Below are 18,559 nucleotides of genomic sequence, written 5' to 3'. Positions count from 1 at the left end.
GTTTTAAAGGAAAAAACAGTTTTGGAGGAAAACGGAACCAGTCAAATGACCGTCCGGTCCTGTCCGATTTTGACAACACTGATTTAGATGGGGCCTATAATGAAAACCGGCGTGGCGTGTTCACTCGTGTAGCCCAGCCTGATGTGTATAATTTTGTCTCCAGTTCATCCGGACTGACGTTGGACGCCGTGTTGGTAGTGTGTTGTTGGTAGCAGGTGTGGGCTGGATTTTAACTTTCCGGTCTCAGCAGACTTGGGTTCGTTGACTCCTAACCGTGCTTTTTCAATTGCTCTAATGAATCTGCAACTCAAGTTCTACGGCTCCGAATTATCTACGTTGGAATGCATTCACTTTTAGATCTCTTCAAAATTTAATTGAATTGGTTCCTTCTTGCATGATATCCATTAAACATTCCTACAATGGCGAACCCTCGGCTTCGTGGGTTCTTTTGGTGGAAAAGATGGGCAAAAACTAACTGGATTATCTTAGTTGCGGGCTTCACAATTATCTTGTTGGCTCTTACTGTCACCATTGATTCTTGGAGCAAAGAGAGCGACCTGAACGGATCGCTTGATCCCAAAACCTCTCTCGTCGACCTGACGTTATTACGAAATGCTAAGGATAGAGGCGCTGGTAATGGAAAACTTCCTAATCATTCTATTTTGTGGAAAATGGATTGATTTCCTTCGAAAGTATCAATAACTGTTGGTTTCTGCTGCAATAGACGGACTTACTCTATCTGTTTGGGTGTGATGATGCTTTCAGCAGGGAACATTTTGAGAACATTTTTTTCGATATAAATTGGAATGCAAAAGCAAGCGTTTGAATATATTTGCCTTTTTTTCTGTTGTAGTTTGTTTAGATGGTAGCGCACCTGGGTACCATCTTCGAAAGGGGTTTGGCTCTGGTACCAATAACTGGCTTCTCCACATTGAGGTAACTCCTAGAACAGCACTCACTCTTTCTTCTGCTGGATCAAAGAAATTTCATAGTTTCGTTACCTAGCTTGTAGCTTGGGCACCTTTACTTTTGCATCTCTATGCTAATGAATGAACAAAGGCATGCTTTAATTTCTCCATATTGCGACTCTTGTCTCCTAGTCGTTTATTGGCTCTTTGTTGTGTTTATTTAGACATTTCTTTTATGCTCGTAGGGTGGGGGTTGGTGCGATACAGTGGCATCATGTTCTTCACGTAAACGAACTGCACTAGGGTCCTCACTCTATATGGATCACCGAATTCCCTTTCTTGGAATCTTAAGCCATGACCCATTACAAAATCCTGGTATGGACACTTCATTACTGCAAACCATTTAGGTTTTGGACGTTGCAATATATTTCTTCCTGTACATAACCTTGCTCAGAGGGTTTCGAGTTTAAGCTTGTCGTTTAATGTTTGCATTTATAGATAATAATGTTTGAAAATGAAACACTGTTGTTTCTGTGGGGAATTAATAACTCAGTTATCTACTTGAATACAAGAGACTGATGGTTCCTTCAAATAAACAATTCAACATTCTTTTGAATATAATCTTATTAATTTGATCATGCACCTCATAGCCTGGAATAGAATTGTTACTAATAATATGGTATTTCATATTTCAGAGAGACATCAGAGTTCATACTTAAAATGTAGCGTGAATAGAGGAAGATTAACACCACCCAAATAATTAGCCCCTTTCTCACTAACCAAGGTCCAAAAGTCATCCCAATTGAATCACCACAAACATTCATTTTTTTTAATATTTTTGTTATTGTGTTTATTGCTGTGGGAATTGTCCATTAATATTTTTGTTGTTATCTTTATTGGTGTAGGTATCATCTATTGATATTATTGTTCCAGAAAAAAAGTAGCGTTTTTAGTCAATGTTTTAAAAATCAAGCTGGAGACTGATCCGGTTTTCTTTCTGGGTGATGGGTCACTGGTTTGACTTTCCAGTTAAATGGGTTAGACTAACACATGATGATAAATCTGGACCCTTAGATCAGAATAACTTAAAAATATATGTAAAGAAGAAGAGGCAGCTGAGAAAGAAAGAAAGAGGAGGTTGCCAGTTGCTTGTCATTGTACGCTATCTCTCTCTCTCTCTCAGTTTTTTTCCTAAGATTAACTGTTTAATTGATTTGTTAGTTAGAGATAAATTTCAACTTATAATATTCAAATAAATATTTTTTTTTGAGAGAATGACTGATCAGTCCAGGTCAGAAATTTTTAGCCCCACCGTACAGGGGGGTGAATCTTGACCGTTAATTGATGCCAAATTCACAGGCAGGATGCGGTTTATAGGGGGGGGGGGGCTACTAGTAGACTATGGGGGGCTGTCATTCAGTGTACTTAACCCTATTTTTTTTAGGTTTGATAGTGTTGAGCAGTCAAGAAACAGCATGTCCAGAAAACGAGTGCGGCAGACATGTATATGCTGAGATGGATGAGTGGAAAAACTGGAAAGGATAGTATCAGAAATTAAGTCATTATTAGGAACTTAGGAGTAGCTCCAATAGGTGATAAAATGAGACTATGAGAGAAAGTAGACTAAGATGGTTTGGTCATGTGCACAGAAGGTCATCAACAGCACTTGTAAGAAGAATTGATTTGTTACAAGTCGAATGGGCTAGAAAGGCAAGGGGTAGATCAAAAAGGACTTTGGTTGAAGTAGTCAGAAATGATTTAAGCGCCAATGATTTAACAATGGATATGGCATTAAACAAAATGGACTGGTGAAGCAAGATTTATGTAGCCAATCCTATATAGTTGGGATAAGGCTTGGATGATGATGATTGTTGAATTGAATGGTTGATTGGTTTTAACTTTTAATAATCAAATGAAGGAGGAATTATATGAAGGTTGATATTGTAAAATGGTACGAACTGTGACCCCTGGATGGGTTGAATGCTTTAGTGGTTTAAATATCTAGGTTGAACAGGTTTCAACCAAGTCAATGGGTTTTGGTACATTGATAGGTTTGGGGTTGAACTAAACCATCTTGACCTTCGAGTGACAAGTAAAATGGTTCAACTGTTTGGGTCAATGATGGGTTGAACTCAGGGGTGGACTCGAGCTCAGCTGAGCCGAATATCTGTCTATTTGAGCTTGGCTCGCTAGAAAAACACGAGGATCAAGTTTGAGTTCTAGCTCAGCTTGGCTTGAGCTTCACTGTAAGCCAGATTGGCTCAAAGCTCGATTTAGATCGAGCTGAAATAACTCGTGAAAAGCTTGATTCGTGTCCACCCCTAGTTGAACTCATTGTGTGTATATAGATAGATAGATATTCTTTTGATCAATTAACTTAATAGTTATATTGCAAACATGGAAATATCTCAATAAGCATCATTTTGAGCAGAGGACCTAATAACTACTCAAACCTTGGCCATTTCAAAACTAGGAGCCCATTACTACTTTGTCTTTGTACAATGGATGAGTTTACTGGCTGATTCATGACAAAGAAACCTTTTAATAATATTAAGTATAACAAAGGAGTTCACTGTGCTTGACATTTCCCTAGCTTTGGAGATAGCTGAAAGCTTGAAACAGTCAAATGGTACATCTCCATTTCTAAGTTCCAAAGTTTTGGACTGTTTCTTGAGTGTGTTCTTGAAGAACTGAACTTTTATAGTATTATCAATATCTTTCCTGTTCTCTTCTGAGGGTAATCGTGTTGATTCTATTAATTAGTCAAAAGTATGTACATGGGGAGATGTGTTTTGCTACGGACAAACACACGCACAGACAAAAAAAGGAAAAAAAATGAAAATATGATATGATATGTAGATACAATCCTAAATCAGATCTGAAATAGATCTGTGGAATAAGCAAGTAATAGTAGGATGATCTAGGAGTTATCACCAGGGTCTCTAGGAGTTGGCACCTATGTGGGATCTATTATGATTCAACACCAAACAAGAAAATAAAAACTGCTAATATGGTATGTATTTCATTCGTTAATTCCCTTGCAAAGGGTTCCTGCCCTATTTGTAGACTCATGGGGTGGAATATTTACTTATTATAAGAGAGTGCTAACTTCTATATTAAAATGAAGAAAGCTCTCTGCATCTCCTAAATATATCTTAACTTGACACTTGGTAGAATCACCAGACAATGAATAAAAACTCAAGAAGAAAGAGATTCTATAGGATGTTTTGTGTGGTTTTCTTGTTTAGTGTAAGAAATCTTTGTGGGCCCTGTGGAGCCCATCACTTCTCTTTCTAGCTGGATAATTGGTCAAGACCCATGGATTTGGATCATTCCGCATGGGCTTGTTGAAGCTCAATTGCTAGTCCATCACAATACCCCTTTAGAGGATATAAAGGGTTGTATAGACCTAGACAAAAGCATAGTTTTTGCTTATGTTTTCTCTTTGGGCTCTGCATCAAAATCCCCACACTTTGACTCCACTGCATCATGTTGGCCAAGTCTCTGTGTAGGTACATAGTGCTCGATCAATCCTTCAGATTCCAGAAGACACTGAATCGATACCATATGGACGCCTGCGATTAGACTTTAGCTCATCGGTCACCTGCGATGAACTTATAGTGCATCACACATTTGCGATAAACGTACGGTTCATCGCACGATTTGTGATGAACCACGCTTAACCCGAGCCTAAAATAAGTCCTAGATTAGATCTGCAACGAATTTTTAAGTTAGGTCCTGCGATAAACCTTGGATGTGTGCGACTTTGTGATAAACCTATGACACACAGCTTTGTGATAAACCTACGATAGAAGTATGAGTCAGCACGAGCCGGAACTGAACATCAGTCAAATGTGCGACCTTTAAATTACGCATGTGGTAATGTGCCACGTAAGCTTAGTAAAGATGTGCTCGCCAAACGATAATGTCACTAGTGCCACGTCGGTCAAGTAGGGTGCGGAAGGAAGTAGTATGCGTGGATTATGAGAGTCCTTGGGTAAAAGGAAAGTCAACCTTGAGAGATCTCATAAGACACGTGGCGGAACCCTAGTAGTGCTCCCCAATGACCGATAGAAAATCTAATGTTCCCTTTCCTAATAGGAATCAATCACTCTTTCCTCCTTCTTTTCGGGATATTGGGATCCCTCCTTATAAATAAGAACTCTCCCCATAGTGAAAGGATTCATTCGATCTCTGATTCACTCCACCATTGGACTCCCCACTGAGCCGCTTCATCATTCCCGTTTACCCTAACTCCTTGATTGATTCCCTGTCCCAGCCTTCCTTTGCCTTTCAAGGAGACCACCCCCGTGTAGCCTAACCACACCCTACCTACACTTTGTCAATGGCCATCAAAGAGATGTACTGTTGTTTGACATTCCCAATGCCAGTATGGAATGTAAGTACCTCATATTTGGCAGACTTTGTGTCCTTGATGATCCATCTAATTGCCTAAAAGATACTGTCATCAGCCAAATAAATACCCCACCAATCCCAGCTGCCCTGGAGCTGCCAAGATATATACCATCACACCAAAACTTAAGCTCTCCAGGGATGGGAGAAGAGGAGGAAGACTGTAAGAGGGGCCATCAGGAGACAGTTGTATCATGATCTCACAGAAATTGTCTGTGGAGACCTGATGAAACTCCTTACACAAGCTGGGAAGTGAGAGAACTATGCCCCTTAGTACCTCTGTACTTGAAATGATTACCTCAAGTGTCTCTTAATTTGTTTTTTTTTTTTTCAATTTATCTTCTTTTGCTTTCTTTGTTTGTTTTGACTTGAGGGATGATTGCAGAAGGTTTATTTGTCTTCACTTCTATAGTGCCATTTTTTATGCTACATTTTATTCTTTAATTTTAGATAATTCATAGAGGACCTTGTATATGTAGGGCTTGCTTTTGATGTTCTCACTATTTATCTACTCATATTTGATCAAAAAAATTCTTAGTATTTTGGTCTTTCTTCAGATTTCTTCAACTGGAACAAGGTAAAGATTCGGTACTGTGATGGTGCATCATTCTCTGGGAACCCAGAAAGTGAATTGAAGGTAACTTGAAATGAAACATTCCCCATCTGTTACTTTATTTAAATGATTATTTTCTGTGTAGATTGTGCTACTTTACCTTGCAGTCTGCACCTGGTTAGATTAGTACGTTTAGCTAATTACTTTTGATCACACTCTTGTTGTGTAGAATGGAACAGAACTCTTTTTCAGGGGTCAGATTATCTGGGAAGCAATTATGGATGAACTCCTGTCTGTAGGAATGGCCAATGCTAGACAGGTCTTTTCCTTAAAATTGTTATATACTTTAATCAGTTTTATCTCATTTTAAACTGGAGCATCAATCTGTGCAATTTAGTAGGGTGATACAATGTTGAGACATTTTGATAATAATTTGTGCTCTGTTGCCTATGCATAATCTTTGATGCAATGAAAGTAAGAGTCAACTATTTATCTTTTCCTTAACATTTTATTCTGAAAATGAATTCTTGTGTTTACTTGATTTATTTAAGTGACTGAGTTTTTTGTCTAATCCAAAATGTTTCCTCTAGCCATACTGCAATTTAGTTAGGAAGCAAAATAAAGGCAGATTTTTGTGCTGTTCTCATTCACTATTAAAACTTGATCACTTGTAGAGATGAGGTTACTGCTGGCAGGTTCCTTAGATAGGTAATGAAATTGCTTCACTGATAGCATGTTTCCTTTGATGGATATGCCACCTTCAATAATTTTTTCATACCAAAAATGTTTTCTGCTTATTGTGAAAACTTTGCCACCTATGCAAATAAGAATAGAGAAATTACAATTTCTTGCTAATATACCCAATCACTTCACAGGTTCTTCTTTCAGGATGCTCTGCTGGAGGGTTAGCAACTCTCCTACACTGTGATGATTTTCGTAAAATTTTGCTCAAGGATGCTAGAGTCAAGTGTCTTGCAGATGCAGGCTTTTTCCTTAATGAGTAAGCTTGACAATTGCCTTATGCATCTAGTTGTCTTTCGACTTCAAGCCTTTGCCAATATCTTTTCCATAGCACGAGTCTTGAGCCACCAGTTTTTAAATTTTCCAGAAACATTTATAAACATAGTTTAAAAGGTGCTGAGGTGAGGCGTTGAGGTGCATGCCTCAAGGCAAGTCGGAGCTAAAACGCCAGGCGCCTTGCCTTGCTGCTAGTAGCCAGCGCCTCTATTTTGAAGGCATATATGCCTCACTGCCTTGTGCACGTAAGCCTCATAAAAAACACTAAAACTGGAAAGAAAAATATAAATTAGTTATAATATTTCTTAAAATTTAAGAAAATTGCTAATTTAGTTGTTTATCAAAATAAATTAAACCAATTTATACTTAAAAAAATTCCCATAATACTTCTTTTAAACAGAAAAATATGCCATTTATTTTTTCTTACTAAATGTGCATGTTGGAATAGGGTTTCTTTTTCCAAATCTAATTACAATGAACAAAAATACTCTTGTACAAACAAATTTTGCTTTGAAAAAGGGGCATTATTATGATAAAACATTTGATTAATTTTAAGAAAAAAATGAGTATAAATATAAAATCCCTCCCCCCCCCGGCTATATATATATATATATATAGAAAGTATTTAAGTTGTCTATGAAATGAAGTAAATTGTGTATCTATATACATACATGTATGTATGTACATACGAATAAAAGAATATATATTTATAATTTGAGGCTTTGTTATGGGCCCGCGAGTAGGATCTCGTCACGGGTCGGTCCATGGGGAAAACCTCCTGTTTTCCCTTGTTCCTCCCTTTTCTTGAAGAACCTATCTTGCCGCCCTAAAGGTGATTTGTTCAAGAGATCACCAACTCTCCTTTGCTCTCTTTCTTGACTGAAATTTTCGATGCCTTTATTGAATAATATCTGCTCCTTAAATAGGAGATTACAAGAGATAAGAGTCCTACTTTTAGGAAGACTCCTTGCTAATTAGGAAGACTCCCTACTAATCTATCCTACTGAACTGATAAGATAAGATAAGACTCCCTTAATCTATCCTACTGAACTGATAAGATAAGATAAGATAAGGCTGAACTGATAAGATAAGATAAGACTCCCTTAATCTATCCTACTGAACTGATAAGATAAGATAAGACTCCCTTAATCTATCCTACTGAACTGATAAGATAAGATAAGACTGAACTGATAAGATAAGAACTGTATCTAGCTAGAATTAGATAAGATGAGAATCAGCAAATCTTGCTCCCTTTACTGCTGCTGCCGGCGGTGATATGTCTTCCCAATAAAGCGTCCACATCAGGCTTACTCCTCAAACTGCCTCAAGGCTTACGCCTTACCTCTTCGGCACCCAACTCCCTCACCTCCGCTTTTAGCCTTTTAAAACCTTGTGTATAAATTAGCAACCAGTTTTTCATTGAACTTTTTAATATCATGGGTTAAGCTGCAACACAATTGAGAAAATCAAAAGATATTTTAATGTCCTAGTCCTTTTACAGGGAGAGACTGGAACAGCTTGGGATTGTTCTAGTGTTTTTCAATTTTACAAGGATGGACCTGATTGTTCCAACTGGCAGAGTTGGATACTACAAATTCTAGTTCCTATAAAAAAATACTACAAATTCTAGAACACTTCACCCAAATGAAAAGAAAAGAATAAAATAATAAAAGGAGCATTGTGAATTTTAAATTGAGATGCGTATTCGTGCAAAAAAATGTAGGAAATCAGTATGTGAGAGAAGATTCAGGGACTTGCAATCTTACAAGGGATATATCCCTTGAAAGACTAGAATGGCTTAACAGGATTTGTGTAACAGATCCTCTTTTCTGTTTTTTTTTTTGAAAAAAGGTAAGGTAAATTACCTTACCTTAATTTACAGCTAATTTATTGACTTGTAATCTTACAAAGATAAGGTAATTTTTATTCAGAAAAAAAGGCAAGGTAATTTATTCAGAAAACCAAGTTTATGCGTTGATGAAGAAAACTCCCTCCTTCCCTTCCCTTCCCTTCCCTTCCCTTCCAGTTAGTAGGATAAGGCTCTGCTGGATTGATTTTAGGAAATCAACATGCACATCCAAAAGAAGATGTATTAGACTTAGGTCCCATTCCCTGTTGCTCGCCTCACATTTCTTAGCAATTTCTCTCCACTATGCTTTCCACTTTGTGATTAAATCTCTAGAATCATTTTGCTAGTAAAGTTGTATTCAGTCTCATCCTTCTCACCCTAGTCTCCTTTTATTTCTTCGGTAAGTATATGTTTTTCCAATTTAACAAGTGGAATTTGAAGCTATTGTTCCATCCCATTCACAGGAAATTCCTCATCTTCCTTTCTAGTTGTTTTTTACCTCTCATTGGTAGTTGTAAGAGATAAAGAAAATAAACTGGGAGGGATAACAATACATTCCCCAACAATGTAATCTTTCCCCCTTAGACTTCTAGGAGGTCAATCTCTTGCCATATCTTTCCAGCATTGTGTCCCAAATAACTTTCAAAATACACCTTACCCTTAGTGGAAGTTCCAAGTATTTTGTGGGGAATCTACCTACTTTGTATACCTACTTTGCATCACAATACAAAGTCTAAGAAATATTAGCAAAAAGAAATGAAAAAGTCAATTTGAACCCAACCCGAACCCAATCCAATCCCAACCTGGTTAGGATTGGGGGTTCAACAACTTGGGTTGGGTTAGGGTGGACCTCAAACTGATTTAACCCAGCCTGACTTGCACTCCTACTTAGTTGGGGAACATCTAGACTGCTTCTTATCTTTTCATGAATGTTTGTTGTTCATTTATAAGAACAGAAAATGCTGTCTCTAATTATGGTTGGGGTAAGCTTTGTTTGAGGGAAATCAAGGTAAATCTCTTATAAGCTACTAACTGAAGCAACTGAAGACTTATCAATAGGGGTGCAACTTGGGCGGGGACCAACCTGAGCCTGAACTGGCCTAGCCCGAAATTTTATACGGGCTGGGATTGGATTTTTGGCCCTCAGGCTGGGCTCGGGCCCAAAAAGTCGGGATTTTTTATTTTTCGGGCCAGGCCCGGGCCTAGCCCTTATGTAGCATGGGCCCAGCCCGAGCCCGACACAACTATACACATGTATATATATGTAAAATTTACATACATATTTACATATATACATAAATACATGTATACATATTTGCATAAATACACACACACACACACGCACATATATATATAATTTTAGAGTGGGTTCATTGACCAACTTGAGCTCGGCCCGGGCCTGAACCCAACCTGAGTGCATCAAATTACAATGCGGGTTGGGCCCGGGTTGACCATAAACCTGGCCCAACCCGTCCGACTTGCACCCCTACTTATCAAGATATCTAAATAAGTATGACTTGGTAAATTATGAAATATTCCTATTTGACAAATTCTCAGCACACCAGTTTCCTCCTGTCATTCAACTGTGCTAAGAGAACTTACTGAAAACTTCTATTTGCACATAATTTAGCACAAAAGTTTGATTCACTATAATTGATAATATCTGTTAGAGTCAGTTAGAGAAGGGTATTTCAGTCTTTTCCATTTATGTATTATGTTGGCTGTATGTCTCCTCAAATGTAGGGGCATTTCAGTCTTTTTGTATCTTATGTTTTCAAATGCAAAGTATATGGTCAACTGGGTGAGATGAATAGATAACCCAGTTCGGCACTTTCTCCCCTTTTTCTTCTTCTTCTTCTTCTTCTTCTTCTTCTTCTTCTTCTTCTTTCTTCTTTCTCTCTCTTCTCTTCTCTGTTCGGCTGAACACTTTCATGGTATCAGAGCGTCAGTATTAGAAGCCGGCTGCAACCTTCTTTCTTCTCCTTCTTCTTTATTTTCTTGTTTTCTTCTGGGCGTGAGAAATCTGGGTTAGAGAAGAAGAAACCCAGGTCTTTGCGGCAACATCTAGAGGTTCGTGACAGTAGGGTTTCTATTTCTGCGGCAATACCTAAGGTTTCTGCAGCAATTTTTTTAACGGTGTGAGAAATCTGGGTTAGAGGACTGTGAAGTAACCCAAATTTTTGGTTCTGGTGACAGTAGGCAACTATAGTAGTTCGAGTGAACAAGAAATCCAAGGTTTTGTCTGTGTGTGGACTGACAGCTGTGGTGGTCGAGTGGGTGTAGTGGTTGTGGTTTGACCCTCTAATGAGCAGTTTCAAGAGGGATTCTGGGTGTTTTTAAATCTGCCGATGTGTAGATCAGTGGTGTTCAAAGTGGCCGAATGCATGCTAGGGCAAGCTCGTGGTGACTTTAAGTGTGTTGGTGTGGAAGTAGAAGGACAGTAGTGCAGTAGCTGATTTTTTTTTGTGACCAGCTTTGTAGAGTGATATGGCGTCGGTGGGTGATTCGAGTGGTGACCAGAAATTGAGTGTGATGATATCCCCTGATTTTTTAAGTGTACAAATGACATCCATCAAACTCAACGGCGAAAATTATGTTCTGTCGGTGGAAGTATTTCTGAAGGCCAAGAGGAAAGTGAAAACATGTACAGGAGGATAAACCGAGTGCTGAATCCCCAGGTTTTAGTGATTGGGAGCAAGAGGATGCTCAGATCATGACATGGTTGTGGAACGGTATGGAATAAAAAATCAGTGTTAACTTCATGTTTTTAGATACAACGACGGATATATGGGAATATGCAAAGAAACTCTATTCGGGACAAGACAACACTATAGGGGTTTATCAGCTTTATCAAGAATACTTCAGTTTGTAGTAGGGAAATCAAACTCTTGAAGAATATTATGCCAGCATGAAAAATCTTCGGAATGAACTTAATGCCTATCATCCCTTAACCTCGTACGTTAAAATTCAGCAACAACAAAGGGAACAACTTAATGTTACGTGGTTCTTGGTGGGAATGAAAGCAGAGTATGAACCGGTCAGGGCACAAATATTGAGAGGATCTGCTCTTCCGACTCTCGAAGAAGTGTTTGCCCGACTCCGTAGGATATCTCTTAGCCCCTCAGAGAGTAACATAACTTCTGAAAGATCAGCACTGGTTAGTACTTGAGGTGGTTCTTATGGGCAGAGAGGAGGTGACCATACAGTTAAGGGGGGGGGTATAGTAATCCTATGGGCGGTCGTACCAATGGAGGAGGTCGTGATTTAGGGGGAGGCCATGGCAGAGGAAGGGGGAGCACAACAAGGAAGTGCACACATTGTGGAAGAGAAGGACACACAGTTAATTTTTGTTATGATTTCCATGGCCCACCATCCACATGGGCTAATCATGTAGCTGTTGGTGGTAGTGAAGTTAGTGATACTCAACCAGTTGATCCAATATCTTCTACAGTCACAACTACTTCTGGGAGGGAGATGATGAGTATTCCCAAAGAGGAGTATGAGAGATTTCTTCAGGCCACTGCACATCAGAATACTGCCACCCTTGCTCATTCAGGTATAGCTTGCCTAGCATCCAAACTCTCACCCTGGATAATTGACTTTGGAGCCTCTGATCACATGACTGGGACTCCAGGTGTGTTTTCCTCCCTTTCTCCAACCTCTACATCAAATAATGTTATCCTTGCTAATGGATCTACTTCCCCCATCTACGGTGTTGGTAATGTTACCATTGCATCTCTACCTTTGTCTTTTATCTTATATGTTCCCAAGTTTCCTTTTAATCTTATGTTTGTTAGCAAACTAACCAAATCTCTCAATTGTTCTATCGCATTTTACCCTTCATCTTGTGTTTTTTCAGGATCTAATGATGGGGAAGAAGATTGGTGAAGGGCATGAAGCTGGCGGATTGTACTATCTTGACGGTGGAGGCTCTATAGTTGCGCTTCAAACCTCCTTGATTCCTCTTCAGTGGCATTGTAGACTCAGCCATCCATCTCTTAAAGCTCTTAAGCTTCTTGTTCCATCATTGAGTAGTGTGTCATCTTTGCAGTGTGAGTCGTGTCAGTATGGGAAACACCACTGGGTTTCCTTCAGTCCTAGAGTTGATAGTTGTATGTTGAGTCCTTTTGAATTAGTTCATTCGGATGTTTGGGGTCCAATTAGAATTGAATCGTACAATGGTTATAGATATTTTGTAATTTTTGTTGATGACTGTTCCAGAATGACATGACTTTATTTAATGAAAGAAAGAAGTGAATTATTTTCCATTTCCAAAAATTTCATGCTGAAGTGCGTACACAATTTGGTGTTTCACTTAAAATTTTTCGCTCTGACAATGGTAGAGAGTATTTTCTTTCTTCCTTTCAGCAATACCTGGAACAACATGGTATAATTCATTAGACCTCTTTTGCCCACACTCCTCAGCAAAATGGGGTAGCTGAGAGAAAGAATAGACATCTACTTGAAACAGCTCGGCCTCTTCTTCATCATATGAATGTTCCTAAGCGACTCTGGAGTGATGCAGTCCTTACTGCTTGTTTTCTCATTAATCGCATGCCCACGTTCGTTCTTGATGGTCGTTCTCCGTTCACTATCTTGTTTCCTACTTTGTCTCCATTTCCCTTGACACCTAGAATCTTTGGGTGTGTGTGCTTTGTTTAGAATCTTGGTCCTGGTTTAGACAAGTTGGATGCTCGTTCCATTAAATGTATCTTCCTTGGCTACTCTAGGACCCAGAAAGGGTATAAATGCTACAATCCTATTACCCAGAAATCCTTTGTTTGTCATGATGTTACATTTTTTGAATCAGTGCCTTACTTCTTTGGTCCTGGTACATATCCTTTGCCTACGGAGGTTCCTCTTCCTCTTCTGATTGACGATTCCATTCCGGTGGTTCCTCTTGTGCTTGGGTCTCCCCCGGTCTCATTATAGGAGCGTCTTGAACAACCACCAATTCGTCAAGTGTATACTCATCGACAGAGACCAGCACCTCCACCACCTTCTACTCCGGCGGCAGATCCGACCTCTTCCACATTTGACTTGGCTTCTGATCTTAACCTTCCTATTGCATTGCGGAAAGGTAAACGTAGTTGCACACTTCACTCCATATCCAATTATGTTTCTGTATCTCACCTTTCTGCTTCCTATCGCTAGTTTATTACTTTGTTGTCCTTTGTATCCATTCCTAAGGATGTTCAGGAGGCTCTTACATCGCCAGGGTGGCGGAAGGCCATGGAAGAGAAACTCTTTGCTCTTCATCACAATCAGACATAGGAACTCACCACTCTACCCCCAGGTAAGCATGTTTTTGGTTGTAAATGGGTGTATGTTGCCGGATGGAAGAGTAGAATGCCTGAAAGCCCGCTTAGTTGCAAAAGGGTATTCTAATTTTATGGTGTAGACTATGTTGAAACCTTCTCTCCAGTTGCACAGATTGGCTCAATCCGTGTGTTAATTTCCTTAGCTGTCATGCATGATTGGCCTCTATTTCAGCTTGATATTAAAAAATGCCTTTCTTCATGGCAATCTTCTAGAGGAGGTGTACATGGAGCAACCATCGGGGTTTGTTGCTCAAGGGGAGGATGGTAAGGTGTGTAAGCTCAAGAAGGCAATTTATGGGCTTAAATAGTCTCCCCATGCTTGGTTTGGAAAATTTATTGAAATGGTGAAGGAGTTTGGGATGAGACAATGTCAAGTTGATCATTCAGTATTTAGCTATGACTCTATGGCTGGGAAGATCTTGCTAGTAGTTTATGTGGATGACATAGTCATAACTGGTAGTGATAAAGTTGGGATTGACAGATTGAAGACCTTCCTACAAGATCACTTTCAGACAAATGATCTTGGGAAGTTGAAGTATTTCCTGGGTATAGAAGTTGCTAGATCAAAGCAGGGCATAAACCTTTGTCAACGGAAATATGTATTTGATATGTTGGAAGAAACAGGGTTACTAGGTGCTAAACCAGCTGAAACCCCCATGGAGCTAAGTGTGAAGTTGGGAAGTGACACAGGTGAATTGTTTGATAATCCTGGAAGGTATAGAAGGCTAGTGGGAAAACTGAATTATCTAACTATCACTAGGCCTGATATCTCATTTGCTATTAGTATGGTAAGTCAGTTTATGTAGAGTCCTCGGGTACCTCACTGGGATGTAGTTCTTAGGATTGTGCGGTATTTGAAAGGGGCTCCAAGGGGTAATCTTGAAATAGTTGGATACACTGACGCAGATTGGGCTGGATCTGTATCAGACAGAAGATCCACCACAGGTTATTGCACCTTTCTCGGAGGAAATCTTGTGACTTGGAAGAGCAAGAAGCAGACAGTGGTAGCAAGAAGCAGTGCAGAAGCAAAATAGGGCCATGGCACACACTGCATGTGAACTAGTGTGGTTAAAGAATCTATTGCAGGAAATCGGGTTCTCAATAAGCAAACCCATGAAACTATATTGTGACAATCAGGCTGCAATTCACATATCATCTAACCTAGTTTTCCATGAGAGAACTAAACACATAGAGGTAGATTGTCTCTTTGTAAGGGAAAAGGTCATCAATGGTGTGATAAAGGCAGAGCATGTGAGAACAGGTTATCAATGGGCAGATCTGTTCACAAAAGGGTTAAGTTCAGGGAGAGTGAGCTACATATGTAACAAGCTGGGATTATATGATATATATTCTCCAGCTTGAGGGGGAGTGTTAGAGTCAGTTAGAGAAGGGTATTTTAGTCTTTTCCCTTTATGTATTATGTTGGCTATATGTCTCCTCACATGCAGGGACATTTCAGTCTTTTGTATCTTATGTTTTCAAATGCAAAGTATATGGTCGATTGGGTAAGATGAATAGATAACCCAGTTCGACACTTTCTCCCCTTCTTCTTCTTCTTCTTCTCCTTCTTTCTCTCTCTTCTCTTCTCTGTTTGGCTGAACACTTTCAATATCTATTTTTTGGAAGTATACTGTTTTTTAATGGAAATAGTAACTTTGAAATAAATATAGTCATTATTGTAAGCCAACAGGGATAAGGATGGACTTAGAGTCTTGGAAGCGGGGAAGGAAGATGTAATGGGAGACAAGACTTAGTCTTGAATGGAGTTGTAATGGAATCCCCTTCACAAAGGATGGTCTCTCCATTTATAGACGTGAGGGAACAAGACTACATGCATGAAGCTAGAATTCCAAAATATTGTTTGGCTAGTGTAGCACCGGAGGACAAGTCCCGCTTATTTCTCTTCTCAAGACATGTGTCCTTCAGGACCACAAGATGGTTGGAGGCTTAGAGCATGATCTTGAGTCTCCTAAAGAGGCGACGCTTGTTGGTACGACACTCGGTACAGCTAGTCATGATTTCCTTGAGGCACCAATTACGCGTTTGACACCTTGAGCCTATCTCTTATCATACACTTTTGTTTGCCTAACTTACCTCGCAAGCTACATGTGTGTACCCGCTTCTGAATGCCTCACGAAGTTGGTGAAATAGGCATGGCTTTACGAGGAAAATAGTTTATTCTTGCGAGGCAAAATTATTGCGACCTTGCGAGGTGATAAAGTTCAGACCTGCACTAGAATTCTGTTAGAAATAGTATTAGAGGAAGATTAGAGGAGATAGAAGAGAGAAGAAAGGAAGAGAAAACTGGTTCGAACAAGAGAGAAAAGTCACTCTCTCTAGTTGGCCAGGTTATATTTATATGTTTCTATTAAATAAAACAAAAGAATATTATGTCCCTACTTAAGTATGGGACACACCACTTAACATAAACATTACACATCAGCTTAAACATAAATAGAAAGACTAAACTACCCCTATATAGTAGACACTAACACTCCCCCTCAAGCTGGTGAGTATATATCATATAGTCCCAGTTTGTTACATATGTAGTCCATTCTTCCCCGACTCAACCCTTTGGTGAACAAGTCTGCCCATTGACTTCCTTTGTTAACATATGCAGTATCTATCACTCCACTAAGCACTTTCTCTCTCACAAAGTGACAATCAGCTTCTATATGCTTTGTTCTCTCATGAAACACTAGATTAGAAGAGATGTGGACTGTAGCTTGGTTGTCACAATAAAGTTTCATTGGAGTGTCAATCGAATATCCCATCTCCTGTAGAAGATTTTTCAACCACACTAGTTCACAAGTGGTATGTGTCATGGCTCTGTATTTAGCTTCTACACTGCTTCTTGCCACAACTGTCTGTTTTTTACTTTTTCATGTCACCAAATTACCCCCAAGAAAAGTACAATAACCTATAGTGGACCTTCTACCAAATACAAAACCAGCCTAATCAGTATCGGTGTATCCCTCTATTTCAAGATTTCCTCCACTCTTGTATATCAAGCTACGGCTAGGAGCTCCCTTCAAATACCTTACAATCTTTAGAACTGCATCCCAATGTGGAACCCGAGGTTTCTGCATAAATTGACTCACCACACTAACTGCAAATGAAATATCTGGCCGAGTAATGGTTAGGTAGTTTAGCTTACCCACCACCTGCTTGTACCTTCTAGGATCTTCAAACTCCTTACCCATATCACTGCTCAACTTGGTATTTGGTTGCATAGGCATTTCATCTGGTTTGGCACCTAACAATCCTGTCTCCTTCAACAAATCAAGAAAATACTTCCTCTGGCACAAATTAATACCGTGCTTAGACCTTGCTACTTTTATTCCTAATAAATATTTTAATTTATCAAGGTCCTTTGTTTGAACGTGCTCTTGCAAAAAGGTCTTCAGCCTATCAATCCCCAATCTATCATTGCCGATAATGACAATATCATCTATGTATACCACCAGTAAGATCTTCCCAGCATGCAAATCATGGCTGAATACTGAGTGATCAACTTGACACTGTTTCATACCAAACTTCTTTATCACTTCATTGAATCTACCAAACCATGCACGGGGTGACTGTTGAAACAAAGGCCTATTTTAGCAACTCGGTGGTTACTCCATATAGACCTCTACAAGGAGATCACCATGTAAAAAGGCATTCTTGATGTCAAGTTGAAACAAAGGCCAATCATACATAGCAGTTAGAGATATCAAAACACAAATAGAACCAATTTTAGCAATAGGAGAGAAGGCCTCCGTGTAGTCAATACCATATGTTTGGGAATAGCCTTTGGCAACCAGTTGAGCTTTCAATCGCTTTACTAGGGATGGAAATTTCCCCCATAAAACCGGGGCCCCACCCCGCCCCACCCCGAATGGGGAATGTTTTCCCCGACCCTAAACGGGGACGGGGAAAAAGTATTTTCCCCGAACCGGGGATGGGGCGGGGATGGGTTTTGTATATAATTCCCCGAACCCGCCCCGAACCTGAAGGTAAAATTAGTAAAATATCTCTATTCTTAATATTGATATTTAGAATAAATTGTAAATTGTCCACAAAATAATCCCCCAAGTTCCTATACTATATGTGTAAATTGTCCACAAAATAAATAATTTTTAAGAAGTTGCCTTGGAATGGGGAAAATTCGGGGATTACCCGTCCCTGATGGGGAGTGGATGCCCCGCCCTGAACCCGCCCTACCATCTGGGACGAGGTGGGGATGGAAAAGTATCTTGACTTAGGGGCGGGGATCGGGAGGGGGTGCCCCGCCCCAAACCCACCCCATTGCCATTCTTACGCTCTACACTACCATAAGGTAAATACTTAATAGTGTATACCCACTTACAACCCACACCATGCTTACCAGAAGGGAGCGTGGTGAGATCCCACGTGTGATTATGAGCCAAAGCTGGGAGTTGTTCTTCCATTGCATGGTGCCACCTTGGAGAGGCAAGGGCTTCTTGGACATCCGTAGGAACTGAAATAGAAGACA

General features: G+C 39.6%; 1 protein-coding gene across 1 annotated transcript in view; it reads left to right on the top strand.

Moving 5' to 3' along the window:
• Nucleotides 1-212: 212 nt before the first annotated feature.
• LOC104594550 (pectin acetylesterase 5-like) overlaps nucleotides 213-18,559 on the top strand; it is a 32,214-nt gene continuing 13,867 nt past the window's right edge. Inside the window, exons 1-6 of the mRNA XM_010254882.3 lie at nucleotides 213-633; nucleotides 854-936; nucleotides 1,154-1,283; nucleotides 5,879-5,958; nucleotides 6,104-6,193; nucleotides 6,750-6,874. Coding sequence (XP_010253184.1) covers nucleotides 420-633; nucleotides 854-936; nucleotides 1,154-1,283; nucleotides 5,879-5,958; nucleotides 6,104-6,193; nucleotides 6,750-6,874 — 722 coding nt within the window. The 5' untranslated portion in view covers nucleotides 213-419. The remainder of the gene's footprint in view (nucleotides 634-853; nucleotides 937-1,153; nucleotides 1,284-5,878; nucleotides 5,959-6,103; nucleotides 6,194-6,749; nucleotides 6,875-18,559) is intronic.

The sequence above is a fragment of the Nelumbo nucifera genome, chromosome 2 (assembly GCF_055504915.1).
Source record: "Nelumbo nucifera cultivar China Antique chromosome 2, China Antique-T2T, whole genome shotgun sequence".
NCBI lineage: Eukaryota > Viridiplantae > Streptophyta > Magnoliopsida > Proteales > Nelumbonaceae > Nelumbo > Nelumbo nucifera.
The sequence above is the reverse complement of the archived record's forward strand: the minus strand, read 5'-3'. Positions and strand labels throughout refer to the sequence as shown.